The 11,752-nt window shown below is 42.1% G+C and overlaps 1 protein-coding gene across 1 annotated transcript; it reads right to left on the bottom strand.

Annotated features, from left to right (window-relative positions):
• Positions 1-525: 525 nt before the first annotated feature.
• LOC119277112 (DExH-box ATP-dependent RNA helicase DExH6-like) lies at positions 526-11,399 on the bottom strand. Its single transcript, XM_037558335.1, has 15 exons — positions 11,018-11,399; positions 9,830-9,920; positions 9,372-9,681; positions 9,169-9,243; positions 8,712-8,756; positions 8,112-8,202; positions 7,912-7,970; positions 6,044-6,196; positions 5,123-5,175; positions 5,003-5,036; positions 4,737-4,826; positions 3,655-4,653; positions 2,917-3,475; positions 1,800-2,299; positions 526-1,435 (listed from the first exon to the last, which is right to left on the bottom strand). The coding sequence occupies exons 1-15, from the start codon at positions 11,382-11,384 to the stop codon at positions 1,040-1,042; spliced, it is 3,822 nt and encodes a 1,273-aa protein (XP_037414232.1). The 5' UTR covers positions 11,385-11,399; the 3' UTR covers positions 526-1,039.
• Positions 11,400-11,752: the final 353 nt, after the last annotated feature.

The raw sequence follows: 11,752 nt of genomic DNA, 5'->3' as shown, positions 1-11,752 counted from the left end.
CTTCTCTGCCTAATCTGGCCCTGGGACCCAGCACGTTTATCACTCCATCAGGAACGTACTGCTATATCCTATCCATTCTGAGGAGTGTGTGTGCGCCAGTCGGGTGCACTTGAATCTACGACGCTACCCTACAGACGGCGCCTATCCACCGCATCACATCGCTACAGTTCCACCATTTTATTGTTATCTACTCCCTCCGTTTCGAATTACTTGTCGCACGTATAGATGCATCTAGATGTATTTTAGTTCTAAATACATCCATTTCAGCTACGAGTAATTTAAATTACTTGTCGCACGTATGGATGTATCTAGATACATCCATTTTAACGACGAGTAAGGATGGAGTACCATCTAAAAACAGACACTAAATATTTTCGAAAACAAGCACATGTAGAGAGATTGCATATGAGGAATTAAACACTTTTAGGGAAGAGGGCACTTGTACATGCTCTCCGTGTTCAGCAACCATAGGGATAAAAGAACTCTATAAAAAAATCCGGTAACAGGCCAGAAACAACATAAAAATAAACAAAAATACGTTTGTTTTTTGTATCGAACTGCATCAACCTAGTTTTTGGATTTGATTGAAAGGGCAGAATAAACCGCACTTCGTTGCTCCTAGCTGTTTGCTCATGTCATGGGTCATGGCACGAAAACAGAGCATGGCAGGAAAACAGAGGATACAGATCCGTACGTATATTTTTCAACGCATACTACTAAATCCTAACAGTCACGTACAGTAACCGTCCTCGCCACAAAACCGGGTGGCGAGTTTTTAGCAAGTATTAGCAACTCTACACCATCAGTTGAAATTAGACGGTAGTCCCGGCATGAAAGAGAGCTAGGGTGAACAGTAAATGGTGAACAGTACATCTTATGGTCTCCTTGACAGATTAAGGCATTGCCTTCCATATTCCTTGCTTGCACATTTTGCCTTCGTCCCAACAACACCGCAAAATCCTCGTTAATTCCCAACCATGGCACTTTTCTTGTGAGACCCAAGCATGGGATCCAGTACGGAATTACATGTGAGCCACGGTCACCGTGCAGCGTCCCGCTGTCTTTTGAAAGATTGTGATGCTGAACTCCCTGGTCCAGAGCTGTTGCGGCCAGGATGCTGCTGCGACTGATTAAATCTACCAGCCGGGGCCCTTGATGACCTAATATGCCCTGAACCACCCCCTGGATGATTAGATGACTTCTGATGATGAGGTGCATTGGGCGGTACGTCCGATAGCAATGACATGAGGAAACCGCCAGGCGGAATAAAACCAACTTTCCTTCCCTCAGCTGATCCGCTAGCATCTGTTGAGCTCTGACCTGAACCATGTCTTGTTGCCAAATTACCAGGCAAGCCATCATACGATAGGATACAAGCAATCGCATACATCGTTGCTCCAAGAGCAGGCGGGAGAACATCCTGTGGATGTTTCACCTGTACAAAACATCCTTTCATCAGAAAGTAGACAAAAGTAACAAACTTCATATGCCTCTTGACAATTTGACGGGAAGGTGACAACATATGATCCACATGCTCTATCCCAAGTGTGATAATTTGTATATCTATATATTTCTTAGTAAAGATTCTGCATTACAAGCAAAATGACAAGTATTTTAAACAATTGTACAGACCAGAAGCGGGAAAAGCTGTGCAGAATGGATTGAACATAAGTTCGATAATATGCCTGAGAGATGATGCATGAAACTTTATGGGACATCAGACGGAAACCAGAGCAAACTATAGAGAACTGTTCCCAGATTAAATTAGAAAATGTGATAACAAGATAACTGAATCTTACTTTGAAAAGAATAGCAGATGCTAGGCGTTCTCGTAGGCAGTATATTTGAGCAACATCCAGAGCAGTAGCATCAAATCGGAGCCACCGATCAACAACAACTGAAACAGTGTTGTCGGGAGAAGACATAATCTCTTCCTTTTGTTGTCCCAGAGTGCTTTTTCCCGCTTCATCCCCACTGGAACCTTCATCATCCTCATCACTTACATCATCAGGTGGAGCAACAGCTATTTCTGTAGCAAGCAGAAGTAAAGGATATGATCCAATAACTGAACAGTTCTTTACATACATTCCGCCATCACCTCGAGTGATTTCATCAAATACCATTAGTGGATTCCCAGACGATTTATTAAATGACAAGTTAAAGTTGGAAGAATGCGGGTGTAATCGAACTTTGGCACCACTTGCTGTTTCCAAAACTGCCCTTCTAGCATTTTTGCGAGGAGGGAGCAATCTTCCTACCATTGGGTAAGCGCCAGCCACAAGGACAGCACTAATGATACCTACCAAAGTTGCAAGAAAACCGTCAAATTTAAACATAACAAGGCTGCAAAGCAAGATTTGAAAATGAATATAGAAACCAGTGCATGCATTAAAAGTAGCTTTACTACAAACAAAAATGTATGTAAGCTTCTAAATTAGAACAAGATTGATCTGAAATACAATACAAAATTCTGTAATGCATTAAACTTGTGATTGGCATAAGTAACAACTTTAAACTCAACAGAACCAGGTAACTAAATCACATATATACAATATGATGTGACTGCGAGATTATCTTATTCAAACTAATGTGTAACCATGGTTTGCATGATGTAATTACCAAGGTTTAAAAAGGATGTGATGCCTATGTTTGAATAATAAAGAAATTTCTGCATGATTGTAATTCTTCAAAGTACCAACGCATGCAGCTTTCTACTTAAATAGCCACAGAAACCTCCACACACTTCAGAGAATGGAAGCTTCTCTTAAGTGGTGAATCAAATAACCTGCTGCATATATAAACATATATATATCCTTGTACGTATTACCACTCATATTGCAAAGCAGGAAAAGGACACAAGGGAACCAGATTATATGCAGTGTTTCATAACTCCTGTTTTCATAAAAACTTGAGTACCTGGAACTTTAGCATTCAAGCTGCAGGCAGATGTATCAGCAGGAAGAAATCCTCTTTGAGTTAGTTCACTGTGAAGTTGTTTCCTCATACTAGACAACATATTCATGGTGTTTGAAGCTACGAAGTACTTTGAACAAAACAAAGCTTCTTGTCCTTTCACTTTGGCACACGTCCAACAATCAAATGCTGCTACAACAGCAAGCTGGTCACTATATCCACCATATAATGAAGCAAGCTCAACCTTGGCTGCAGCAGCCCTTTTTCTCTCATCCGGAGCCATAGGAAGGACGAAAGGATCTCTATAGTCTGCTGCACATGCCAATGTCAATGCAGGATCAAGGCAGTTCATCAATATACCAAACAGGAGCATCTTGCTTGTGGATGGATGGACCGGGAGAGAACCTAACTTTTCACCCAAATCTGTCAATTGTTCATTTTGAGTTAAAGCACCAAGATCCTGAAGCACAGTAATAGCATTTTTTACAGTCTCTGTAACTGGAGGATCCAAGGTCTTCTTTAAGAAGTCTGCTATTTTAGAGTTTGGATCAAGCAGTTTGACCTGCACCACAAAAAATTGATACAAGAAACAGTTGTCAGTGATAACAAGGTAATCTTGTTGGATCAAGCAGTTTAACCTGCACCGCATGTCATTGCTGCCAAGTGTAATACTGAGGAGCATTGTGTTTACTTTAAACATTAGGGACAACAGAAGTATTAGTTAGGAGCCTAGGACTGTACCTGCAAACACAGCTCTTCAATAGGCATCCTCTTAATTTCAGGAATTTGGAATTCTGGCAATGAGGCTGCTCGAAATCTAGAGTAAAGATGATAGCAAGTTCCTGGCTGACAACGACCGGCACGTCCTTCACGCTGTCTTGCATTAGCTCGAGATACCCAAGAAGTATGAAGTGTAGACACATTATTGTATGGATCATAGCTTTTCTCTTTCATCCTCCCACTATCTATAACAAATACAACATCATCAATTGTTACTGCAGTCTCCGCTATGTTGGTTGAGAGAATAATTTTACGAACCCCTGCTGGTGCACGTTTGAAAACCTTTTTCTGCTCTGAAGATGGGATCATGGAATGAAGTGACAGTACAAGAAATTTTGAAGAATCCCGAAAGGAAGAAGCAAGTAACCTCTCCCGTGTTTGATTTATATCTTCCCAACCAGGAAGGAAGACTAAGATAGCTCCTTCATTGGAGTCAGTACATATTTTTCTAAGCAAGCGTTCTATCAGCACAGTATCAATGTGTTCTGGGTTGATAGTTGCCAAGTATTTCTTAAGCTGCTCGTTTTCTTCAGGTAATTTTGCAGGACTACAATCCATATGTTTCTTAATAACTTCATAAGCCTCTACCTGATTCTCTTGCTGTGCCCAATCTAATGCAGATTTTCCATCATGATCCCGTGCAGAACAATCCACACCAAATGATAGAAGCATACAGACATCCCCAAGCTGACCCTTCCTGGCAAAAACCATCAAAGGTGTCACACCAGTCTCTGAATGTTGGTAGTTGAAGATTTCTGGGTTCTGCTCTATAGAAATAAGCTCAATGAGAGGATCAAATTCATCACTGACTAAAGCTATGCTAATTGCTTCATCCATTGAGCTTTTGTAATCATCGGTTAGCACACTGTCAAGTCCCAGATCATTTGTTTCAGGATTAAGATGATTATCACCTACAGATTGCAGAATAGAAAGCACATCCTCCAAATAGAAAGTTTTGACCTGTCAAAAATGTAGTTGTCAACAAAGCTTTCAGCTAACTAAAGATCTACAGCCACATAATGCAAATGTAGAGTGTTACTAACCGGATAGGTATGGCCTGGGACTTGAATAACCGGGCATCCATTGAAATATTGTGAAAACCGCTCAGCATCAATCGTTGCACTCATGAGCACCTGTTAATTGCATCAGTGAATTCTTGTGACCAAGGAAACATGCCCGGACAAAATTTAGTATTTGAGATATGGCAATAGTGAGTTGGATTTTCTAAAATCTAGTCGATACTTGAGTTGTATAAAATTGACCTACTTTATCAACAAGAATAATAAATTACAAAGAAGATAATTCTTACCAAATGAAGATGAGGATACATCGGCAGCAAATCTCTACACATAATTGGTCGGGAAATATTATTAGAGGATTACAGTGTGATATTTATGCAACATATGCACAAATTTTGTTACAAAAATACCTCAAGATAGCCAGCATGAAATCGGAAAACCTATCCCTTTCATGGATTTCATCCTGGAGAATCAAAGAGAGTATTAATTCAAATGCAATATAGAACAACACAAAGACCAATATATACATCTAAAATGATTCTAGTGAAGTATTAATCTAATGAAATGGCTAAGTGCAATATGTGGGCAAGCTGCAGTTCTGCAACAATGTTGTAGGTTCGCTATGAACGATAGAAAGTTCATACAAATTCATATATTAGGAAAAGACAAACACTGACAAAATTATATCTGAAGCTCACAAACAATCTGTTTCATGGTTAATTTGCGAAGAACTTGCCTTGGACTAACAAGGAGGCCCCATGGAGACATTCCTTTCTTGATAATACCAAAATATATAATAATATGTGGTACATGTGGAAGGGTGTAATGGGAGTATTAGTAAACAGGTAAATGTTGAAAAGCGAGTTTTTGGCCACAGCTGTTCTCCACATGATATCATCGTCATCGACAACAACATCTTATACCCTAGAAAATACCTTGGTAATCTGTACAGCTTTACCGCTATACTCCCTCCGTTCACAAATATAAGATGTTTTGGATATTTCAATATGGACAATATACGGACTAAATGAGTGAACAAACACATTAAAATGCGTCTATTACATCCAAATCAGAAAAAAGGTGGAACATCTTATACTCCCTACGTCCGGAATTACTTGTAGCTCAAACGGATGTATCTAACACTATTTTAGAGCTAGATACACCCGTTTGAGCGACAAGTAATTTCGAATGGAGGGAGTATTCGTGAACAGGGGGAGTATTTACTAACATCAAATCTTTCCTTGCAGCATAACATAACAAGAACATGTCACACCTCAAAACACAATTGTGTAACCAAGATATTTGAAAGTTTAAGAACAAAATATTATTACCACAATAATGTGTGTTATCCCCATAATTACATCATCAGCCGCGCGTTGCCTCTTTGAAATGTTAGTTACTCTGCCTATCAACACCCTCAAGAGAACACCATTTGTGCAGAACATGATTGACGAATTCTTCCCTCCCTTCGACTCCAAACGTATCTATAATCAAAACACACAATAGAATAAGACCAAAAAGGAGCCCATATCAACATATATTGCATTTTATTAAAAAGCAAAAATGGATGAGATATATATACATTAAAGAGAAGATATAAAAATTCCCAAGAAAATTACTTTTTTTAATTGTTTGGATTGCTTACCACATGTGGCAAAATTACTTGAACGAAAAGAAAATGATGTTCACAAAAGCCCCATTGTTTGGTAAAAAATAGAAGGACCTGGACTTATTTGTGGGTGAAGTTATCCAACTTCAGCGGTTTAGCCATCAAATGGTCCAACAAAAAATACATCTGATGACCACAAGGCACAAGGGTAAACTTATCTAAATTCATATTTAGAAGGACTTTCACATTATCAAAAATATCATAATAGTATAGTTGTATTTGCACTGCAATGTAAATTAACTAGCTGAATGCCCGTGCGTTGCCACGGAACAACAAACTAAGACATACCATATGCATTGAGCATGGAAACCTAACAAAGGAGCGAACGACGGAGAATGGATTGTACACACACTTAAGCAATTCAATCTGACAGCGATCAATCCATCAATATAGCTTTAGTGTCACTGTTGTTGTGTGAGCCGCACAGTGCTCAGCCTGCGTGGGTTTACCTCTAAAACACAATCACGTATTGCGCAATATTGGGCTTGAGCTTGGCAACCTCTCTTGCTGAGTTCACAAAAAAATCATCCAACGATTACGCTACACACCCATCTCGCCGAGTCACTCTGTTCTATACACACACTCCCTACATCACTTCTTGCCATGAAAAAATAATAATTGATTTGGCCGATGCAATCACTCATTTTCATCGGGGCTGAAGTAATAGGGAAGCCCCGTGGCAGTTGCTTCAGGAGTGGTAGCGGGGAAAATGTGGGAGTTGGATGGATTGTGGGGGCACAGCAAGGAGATGACGGCGACGCAACGCGTGGTGGCCAAGAGGAAGCCGTTGAGGTGGCTGCGCGGGCGACCACAAGGGACACGCAAGCGGGATGGTACGTAGGAGGTCCAAGCAAGCATGTTGAATTGAAGTAGGTGTTGGCCATGTGGTCCCCGCCGGCGGACAACATAAACACGCCCTTGGCTAGGATCATGGAGAGCATGACGTCACCCGGCAACCGGAGGCGAGCTAGGCCATTAGAGGGTCATAGCCAGTCCCAAACGAGCCTCACCTGCTCTATTGTGCCATCGACCTCCGCCGGCACTGCCACCACTGCCTCTGCCTCTGCCTCTGCCTCCGCCTCCGCGGGAGCGTCCACAACAGGCGAAGCAGATGACAGCGGGGGTGGTCGTGGTTCGTCAGGTATGGTCAGGTGGGGTGCGCCCATACCGGCAATTGGCGGGGCTGTGCACTTGCACCGATGCATCTGTTGCGGTGGTAATTGGATCGGGTGATGTGCGGGCTGCAATGCGCGGCAGCGATCGGACCGTGCACTGTTTTTTTCCTTCCAAAATCATGCGCTGGTTTTTCGGTGAGGGAAAAAACGGTGTCACATGAGGAGGTGGGGGTGGGGGGAATCAACGAAGCCAAAATCACGACCTACAAACACCAACTCCCCTTTAATAGTAGATATGATCAAGTTTAGTCTCAGGGACAATCCAAAAACAAACTGGGAGTGCTTTGAAATGGCTACAGTTCAGCAAATTCGATCGACAAATGGACTAAAGTGAAATTCTGAAAATTTAATATACCTTGTACCCAACTGTGTCACCAACAGTCTCTCCTCTTTCAACAGAGATTCGTTCAGCAACTGTATAAGACACAGAACAGAGCATAATTTACATCAAACCAACAGATAAAGGGCAAAAGAAGAAGCAATGGCCTATGACATAACTAATAGTAAGAACAGGAAATGATCAATGGCCTATGACATAACTAATAGTAAAATTACCTGACATAGCTGATATCCGCCGAGGTTGAGTACAAATGATCTTACATGATTCACCCTTGCCCCACACATGATCTAAGATATATTGTGGAACCTAAGTAAGAACGGAAAGATAAATGAGATGGAAAAAGAAGGAAAAACACTAGCACAAATCACAATCAAGATTTGTTTTCAACGATTCGTATGCACGAAAACAAATTTGAACTTAACCAGTCTTTTAGTATGGAGATGTTATCATATGAATATGAACCAAGTCAAACCCAGGAACATGTGAAGCAAGTTTCAATAGACAAAATACATTATCTACAACTAAAGACTGCACTGTAATACATTACGGACATGGATTAGAAGAGACTGTTTTTTAAAGACCATAGGAAATATAATGCATCCTTTGAGTGGCATAAGACCACTCAATTCTACATAGAGAACTGCAGATACCTAAACTATGAGATATTTGCACAAGCACAAAGAGTGCATATTGTTGGGACGAGCATAGAACAAGATTGAATTGAAAGAAAATAGGGAATGGACTAGACCAACAAACCAACAATAATAAGTAGAACTTCCGAATTAAATGCGGGAAAGAATCAGAACAACTTAGACCTGGGTAGTTTTACCGCAGCCTGTTTCTCCAGAAATAAGAACCACCTGATAGGAAATACAAGAGGATCAAATTGCATCACCAGATGCCAGGGGGAATGTCCATTTAGCGAAGGATAGTAATGAATTGATCAAATTAAATAAATAGACAGGAAAAATAATGGAATAAATATCCACTACTTTTTGTGACAGTTGTTATTACTATATAATAAAAAGAAGCTATGGTACAAGACACTGGCAGATTCTCGGCAATTCTGGAGTAAAAATATGTAAATTCTAGACTATCTTGATATTAAACCTGCCGCCGATGGGAAAAGACATAACCAGCAACCAACTTGATCCAATCATCACACTAAAGCTAGTTTGGAGCAACCTCATTTCCAAGTTGAATTATCTCCTTCGACAGTTTTGCAGTCTTGCATATTTAAGTATGATAAAGCTTTGGCACAAAGAACAATACCTGGTGATTTTCTAGGGTAGAAGAAATGTGATCTTTGAATGATGCAATAGGAAGTTTGGATCTGCCTTCACCGATCTGTATACATGTGTGCAACTTTCAGCACCAACTTAAAAATACCACATATGCCAGGTAAAAGGGAAGAATTCTGGGACTGGCAAAATTAAATGGTGAAAAAAGGAACATATCAAGCCAGAATATACAACCTTCCTCAACTGTCTGGTATCATTTAATTTAGACGTAAGCATCTTGACCTTCTTTGCTATATCATGTTTCTGCATAGCTGGCCTGGAAAAGGCCGTATCTGTCTTCCATAGAATTTTAGCAGCCTTATCGCCAGGATTCTTGACAGCGTCACCATTCAATTCAGCATCATCAGGAGGATAGTGTGTAAACAGATCTAGCAAAATCTGTCTTGCTTCTTCGGAAAATCCAAGTTTGCTAGGGCCTTCTTCTTTAACAGCCCCCTGCGTGTTTTTTGTTTTGTAAACAGAAAGGCATCGTCGTTCCCCATACCTATGGTTAATGAATAGAATTCAGAATAAACACCAGATAAGAAGTTGAACTGCAAATATATAGGTCAACATGAAGATTGATGAAGAGAAGATAGATCAAACATAGTTATAGAGCAAAATGCATCCATTATAGTTAGGAACTAACTCACCCTTTACTCTTTGATATCATGCCCATCTTTTTACACATAGCATGGACCGCTGCCCGCTCTTGATTGGTAAGACTAGGTTCGAATGTGTGCACTGCAAATTAAAAATGTGTAGATTTTACTTCTCTGCTCAGAGTATAACACAAAAGAATATCATGCATGCTTCAATAAAGGACAATACAATAAAATAAACAGAAGATACCAGCGGTAGAGATGGCAAATAATACAACAAGGAGATCCATAGCAGAAAATATTGGGGGGGGGGGTGATAAAACTGAAATTGGGTCCAGAACATGAAAAGAACATCAAAACACATGGTGGTCATAACACCCAATAGACCACTAAACTTGACATGGACACCTTGGTGCAGCAATAAGGTACCGAGCAACGGCTCTACAGATGATTAAAAGAATACCGTGAAGACCATTTAAGCTTCTGCAACTACCTTATGAAAGCATAACCATGACTTGTATATTTACAACCAACTAATGTAAGACCCTGTCACCCAGTTAGGCAATTTTATGTTACCAGACCAGTCTAGTGGGCATACAGTTCTTCAACAATAATCTGGAATGTTCCTCAAAAGAAAAGAAAAATGGGACACTGCAAATCAACCAGAAAACACTAGCAAGTTCCTTTTTGAGTCAAATGATGTCACCGCACGACCCATGGAAGGCTGTTTGGTAGAAAACAGACTAACTTATCTAGAAGGAAACTGTAAAACTAGTATTGGTACAAACAGCACATATGGTGGCGAGAGAGAACACTGATTGATTATCCTTCCTTAACGACCGATTAACCACACTCAGGACAGGCATTGTCACAGCATTAATAAACTCTAGATGATAAACATTTATCATACTTGTAACCACACTCGAACCAGCAGTGAAGTTAGAAACACTGGTTCAAGTACAACACAAAGCTAGCAAAATAAGTCGAAGCAACGGGTGCGCAACAAAGAAGGACGAGTGCCCAAAATAACGGCTGCGGAATTAGATTGGCGATACTATGGTAAGATGAGCAGCCCTCGATCCTAAGCTCGAAGGCTTGAAACCCTAGCTCCCACTGCCCACGGAGCGTGCCGTATCCGCAGCACAACACAACGGAATCGCGCCAGGACAACGAGAGAGCACGCTAGGCTCCTACAGAAACGGGAACATCCAATGTGATAGGAAGACGAATGGCGCGAACCTTGGGCGTCTGAGGCGCGGAAGTCCTCGAGCAGCGTCGTGATGCGGACGGTCGTCTCCTCGCTCATGGCGGCCAGGGCGGCCTTCGTGAGGGCGGCGGCGTTCTTGGCCCCCTTGGGCCCCTTTCGCCCCATCCCGTCGTCGCGGAGCGGGGGCGGGGGCGGCGCGGCGGCGGCTGCGTTCGGGGCGGCGCGGCGGCCGGTTCGGGTCCCTCTCTGGCGGCTTCCCGCTGCGGTCGCTTTGCCCTTTGTGTGCTGCTGCGGTGGACCGGGCGGAAACCTTCTAGGGCAACGTGGTGGCGGTGCGATCTGTGGGAGGAGCGGGCGGTGGTACAGGGAGAGGTTTGGATGGACCGATATGCGGGCCATGCTTGTCGGTGAGAACCGGGCCGCGGTGGGTAGAGGTGTGAGACGGGCCACGTGCCGGGTTGTTCAAAGGCTTTCAAGCAGCCATTGCTGCCAGGCCCCAACTGCTACGTTTTCGTGGAAGCGGCGGAGATCTTTGCGAGAAACTGCGTTTGTCTCAAGAAGAAACAGAAAAACTACGGAAATATTAACATCCACACGTATGGGCGTTAGCCACCTCGACCACACGTATCCATCGCCGTTCAGCATCTTATGCACGAATTTTGACACGATCTGGACGATTTTCTGTGCCACGTAGGATAAGGCGCGTGTGTGGTGCGTGACTTAGTTCGTCCACACGCCGGTTGCCCCTCCGCGGTCAGCGGTTGCCA

This window comes from Triticum dicoccoides, chromosome 3B (genome assembly GCF_002162155.2).
Source record: "Triticum dicoccoides isolate Atlit2015 ecotype Zavitan chromosome 3B, WEW_v2.0, whole genome shotgun sequence".
Taxonomy (NCBI): Eukaryota; Viridiplantae; Streptophyta; class Magnoliopsida; order Poales; family Poaceae; genus Triticum; species Triticum dicoccoides.
The sequence above is the reverse complement of the archived record's forward strand: the minus strand, read 5'-3'. Positions and strand labels throughout refer to the sequence as shown.